This window comes from Galeopterus variegatus, unplaced genomic scaffold, assembly GCF_000696425.1.
Source record: "Galeopterus variegatus unplaced genomic scaffold, G_variegatus-3.0.2 Scaffold4884, whole genome shotgun sequence".
In the NCBI taxonomy this organism is placed as follows: domain Eukaryota; kingdom Metazoa; phylum Chordata; class Mammalia; order Dermoptera; family Cynocephalidae; genus Galeopterus; species Galeopterus variegatus.
In genome coordinates this window covers 141071-146670 of record NW_007730995.1, presented here as the reverse complement: position 1 = coordinate 146670, position 5600 = coordinate 141071, and the positions used below count along the sequence as shown (strand labels likewise).

The 5600-nt window shown below is 32.1% G+C and overlaps 1 protein-coding gene across 1 annotated transcript in view; it reads right to left on the bottom strand.

The window, feature by feature from the left end:
• Positions 1 to 5600, bottom strand: part of LOC103603951 — a 25453-nt gene that overhangs the window by 18876 nt on the left and 977 nt on the right. The window contains exon 2 of the mRNA XM_008588532.1: positions 5200 to 5440. Coding sequence (XP_008586754.1) covers positions 5200 to 5440 — 241 coding nt within the window. The remainder of the gene's footprint in view (positions 1 to 5199; positions 5441 to 5600) is intronic.

Sequence of the window (5600 nt, the reverse complement as noted above, 5' to 3'; positions counted from 1 at the left end):
AAAAAAAAAAAAAAAAAAAAAAAAAAAAAAAAAAAAAAAAAGTAATTGAGATTTAATCACTTTTTAAAAATATTACAGTACTCAGATATGCATTAGGTGACAAGATCTCTCCTAACATTCATTCTGTTGCTAGTTCAAATTTATCTGCCCCCCTGAGGTGCAGCCAGTTGGACAACATAGAGACCTTAACCCCTCCAACAGATGACTTCAAATAAACTTATTATGCAACTCTATTACAAATTCTTTGCTTACCTAGAAGCTGTCATTCAAAACAGTCACTGTTCCTAACTTGTAGAATTGTCCAGGATGATAATAAATGTGACCCTCATTCAAGGGACATATTAAACTTTCTGACCAGGGACACTTTTCAGACAATGACCCAGAGAAGTGGAGCTCAAGCAGGGTGCAATAGTATTACTGAGATCTTGAAACAGAGATCAGTATTCAGGACCACTAAAATCCCTTGCAGTTGCAGAACAGGACAAAGGAGAAGAGAGAGCTGCACAGAGAGGTTACCTCAAGTGTTGAAAGTCCACAAGACATAGCAGAAAATGGATGCCCTAGGACTTAGAGCTAAATAGAGCTACCAGAGGTTTCACGTTCTAGGAGACAGAGTTTTGAGACTCACTAACAACCTCATATATTTAGTTGAGACCTCAGAAAGACCATCCCTTAGGAGTAAAGACCATGCCCTAAAAGAAGAGTCACACCTTAGGGCTAAGGATAAAACTAAACTGAAACTATCCTAATGAAGAATAAAATAATCCTAACAGGGTCAGAAAGACCCACCAATAATTTAACTGCCTGCCAGAACAAAAATATGACTTTCTTTTAAAAAGAATAACATAATTCAGACTCCTTATAGTTCATCACCCAGACAGTCCAGCATATAATAACAAATTCATACATATGAAAAGAAGTAAGAAAATGTGATCTATAGGTAAGAAAAAAAAAAACAGCCAATAGAAACAGACCCTAAGATGACCTTGTTGAAATTAGCAAACAAGAACATTAAAAGAGCTATTATAAATATGTTAAAAGAATATGATGTTATCATATAAATATAACTTAGTAAATACATAGAAATCTCAGAAGAATTTTTTAAAAAGTAAATGGAAATTTGAACAATGAAATTACAATATATGAAATGAAATGTACTGAATGGGCTTAAGAGATGGGCTTAGAGATGGCAGAAGAGATAGTCAGTATGCTTAGATCCCTATTTATTATTATTATTATCATCCAAACTGAAGGGGAGAAAAAGACTTTTCATAAAGAAAAATAATGGAGATTCAGTGTTCTATGAAACAGTCTCAAGTACTATAACATATGTATTGTTAATTTCCAGAATAAGAGAGAAAATGGGGAAGAAAAAACTTTAAAGTAATAACCAGAAATTTTCCAAATAAACCAAGAATTTGACCTTCAAATTCAAGGCCAGTGAATCCAGTGTTAAATATTTTAAGAACCCCTAAATCCATCATACTTGAATTGTGGAAACACAAATATAAACAGAAAATATTTTTAAAAACCAGTGAAAAAGACACATTATATATAGTAAGACAATGAAATGAATGATGACTGACTTCTCATCAGAAATAACAAAAGCCAGAAGTCAAAAGAGCAAATTCTGTAGGGTGCTAAATAAGAAAAAGAAACAGAGACAAAGCCCAACAATTGACCAGAATTTTACATTTAGCAAAAATTATCTTAAAAATGAAAATAAAATTTAAAAAATATATATTTTACCTAAGTAAAAACTAAAACAATTCATGTTCAGCAGACCTTCACTACAAGATACTCTTAAAAAGCTACTTCAAACTGAAGAAATGAACTTCTTCTTTTTTTTTTTTTTTCCTTTTTGTCTTTTTTACTGACCGGTAACGGGATCGCAACACTCGGTGTCGCGCCCGCACCGGGGACCGGCAACAGGATCGCAACCCTCAGTGTTGCACCTGCCCCGCGCTCAGCCAGTGAGCGGGAACCGGTCTCCACATGGGATCCGAACCCTTGGCGGGAGCGCCGCTGCGCTCCCAAGCGGCGCACTCTCCAGTGCGCCACCGGGCCAGCCCAGAAATGAACTTCTGATATGCAAAAAGAAAATGAATAACATAAGAGTAGATAAATAGCTGGATAAAGATAATTAATATTATATTACTTTTTATTCTCTTAATTTCTTTTAAAAGCAACTAACTTTTTAAAGCAAAAATAAAACATTGTATTTTATGGTTTTGACACATTTTAAAGATATAAAAACAATAGTGCAAAAAATAAGGATAAATGGAATTATACTCTTGCAGTATTTTTACATTTTATGTGATGAAGTACAATATTAACACTGACTGTGAAAAGTTAAGGCTCATATAAGTAATTCCTAGAACAGTTCTGAAAAAAATACAGAGTCATAGCTAAAAAGCTAATAGAATAAATGAAATTGGATGCAAAAATAATCTGATAAATTCAGAAGAAATTGGAAAAAGAAAAAAACTGAGAAAGAAAAAAAAAGACGAGGCAAGTGGAAAATAAATGGCAAGATGGTAGATTAAGTCTAAGATTATCAATAATTACATTAAAATCAAATGGGCTATATATTCCAAGTAAGGGTAGATATTTTCATATTGGGTAAAAAAAAAAAAGACTTGATTATATGCTATCTACAAGAGGTGCACTGTAAATACAAAGACTCTGATAAGTTAAAAGTAAAAGAATAGAACAAGATAAATCACACAAACAGCAATCATAAGAAACCTTATGTGGCCATAATGATATCAGACAAAACAGACATCTTGACAAGAAATCTTACCAGAAACAAAAAGAACTATATCACAATGATAAAAAAGATCAGTTCTTCTGAACTACAGACAATTCTCACTGTCTGTACTTGTAATAATAGAGCTTCAAAATACACAAAGTAGGAAATAATAGGAATAAAGGGAAAAATGGAAAAATACGCAGTTATAGTTGGATATTTTAAAATACCTCACTCAGAAATTGTTAGAATAACTAGAGAAAAAATCAGAAAGAAAATACAAAGATTTGTACAACCCTATAAACTGTCTTGGTCTAATTCAAATTTTTAGAACAATATTACCCCCAAACTATAGAATACACATATTTTCAGGTATACATGGTATAGCATATGTATGCATATAATGCATATAGGCCATATGTTGGACCATAAAGGAAGTTCCAATATGTTTCTGAAGATTGAAACTTACACGTGTTTTCTGACAACAAAAGATTAAATAATAAAATAATAACAATAAGATATATAGAAATGCTCAAATATTTGGAAATTAAACAACATGTGTCTAAATAATCCATGAATGAAAATATAGCTTATAGGGGAAATTAGAAAATGCTCTGAACTGAGTGATAACAAAAACACAACATATTAAAATTTGTGTGATATCTCTAAAATGGTGCTAGGAGAGAAATATATTACTTTGAAAAATAGGTGATCTAAGTTTTCATCATAAGAGGCTAAGAAATTTAAACCCAAAATAAGCAGAAGAAATATAGAACAAAAGATGGTTCTTTGAAAGATTAATAAAATTGAGAAAACCTGAACAAGACTAGTCAGGAAAAAAGAGAGAATACACTAATTAGCAGCACTACGGATCCTACAGACATAAAAAAGGATAGTAAGGAATATTGTAACAACTTTATGCCAATAAATTTAACAACTTAGATGAAATGAACAAATCCCTTGAAAAAACAATTTTATAAAACTGACAAAAAGATATAGAAAAGAAAAATAGCCCATATCGAGTTTATTAAAAAAGTAAAGTTTATAACCACAAAGAAAATCCAAATGGCTTTACTAGTAATCCTATGGCAGACTTAAAGAAGAAATGATGCAATCATTCACAAACTACTTCCAAAAATGAAGGACCATTTCACATCTTGTTTTATGAAGCCAGCAAAATTCTGATATCAAAACTTGACAGAGACATTTCTATTAAAGAAGATTATGGCCAAATATCCCTCCCAAACACAAACACAAAGATTTATCACAAAACATTAGCAAATTAAATCCAGCAATATATAAGAATTCCAAATTATGAACAAGTGGGGTTTATACTAGAAATGCAAAGTTGTTTTAATATCCAAAAACAAAGTCACCATATTAACAAAACATGGGAGAAAAACTATGTATTAAATCAATATATGATCATCTTAATTTTAAAAAGTCATTTGGCAAAACTCAACACCCTTTTATGATTAAAACTTTGAGCAAAGTAGAAATAGATGGAAACTTCTCAATCTGACAAAGGGCATCTACAAAAAGCCCTATGATTAACAACATACTTGATGGTAAAATACTGAATTCTTTCCCCTTTATTTCTGGAAAAGAGTGGAAATGTTTTTTTAACCACTTCTATTCATTGTTGTACTAAAGGAGCTAGCCAGTAAAATAAGGCTTGAAAAATAAATAAAAAGCATAAGGATTAAAAAATTAGAAATTTTGCTTACTCATAGATATTATGATAGTTTATGTAGAAAACTTACAGAATCTACAAACATTTTAAAAAATATTAAAATTTAGAAGTGAATAAAGTAAGGTCACAGGATACAAAGTCACCATACAAATATCAGTAGGCAAAATTTGGATAAAAAAATGTTAAAATACCATTTACAAAAACATCGGTAGACAAAAAATATTTGGGAATAAAATTAGCAAAAGATATGTCAAAGCTGTAAATTAAAAAATATAAAATAATACCTATAGAGATTAAAGAAAATATTTTTAAAATCATAAGGTATGAGATGCTCATGGATTGGAAGGCAATATTGTTGAAGTGTCAATTCTCCCCAAGTTTTGTATACAGTCAATGCCATCCCAGTAAAAATTCCAACCAGCAATTTCACTGAAGTTAACAAGCTGATTCTACCATTCATATACAAATACAAAGGGCCTTGAAAAGCCTAAACAATCTCAAAAAGAACAAATTTGGAGATCCTACATTACCTGGTTTCAAGGCTTATAAGATTTCACAGGGGTGTTGATTACACAACGTATACATTTTTCAAAACACATTGGATTGGATTTGAGAGCTGTGTTTTTAACTGTATGTAAATCTTACCATAATAAAAAAATAATAAATTGCAATGTCCTATTGGCAGATTACACCACAAGAAGTTAGGGTACTTTCAGCTGAGGGTAGAGGAGAGGAGACAAGCATACGTGCAACAGACCCCTTTTTCTGTCTGTCTTTTTAGTAAGCGATGATGATGGATTATTCTGTGACAACTTGGCTAAACTGANCAGCAGAGCAACCATGCCATCTGGATTCATGTTTTCACCAAGAAAGAATTGGTAGTTTTTGCAATTAGCAAGGATGTGCTTGATTTGTTCTGCAGCCCCTGTCATAAAAGGTTTTACTCTTTCTGGCCTCTGTTTTTCAAGTTTCCATTTGATTGATTTCATGTAATCTTTGACGTACTTATTGTAGGCTCCTTTCGTGAAGCTGGTTTCCTGCAAGTGATGGTTCATGACAGTGTCAACACCAGTGATTACTGTGCTTTCAGTACCTTTGCCCTCGGGCCCTTCAGCGGAGGCATTTCCACCAATGAGCGAGTCATCAATGTTACCCTCC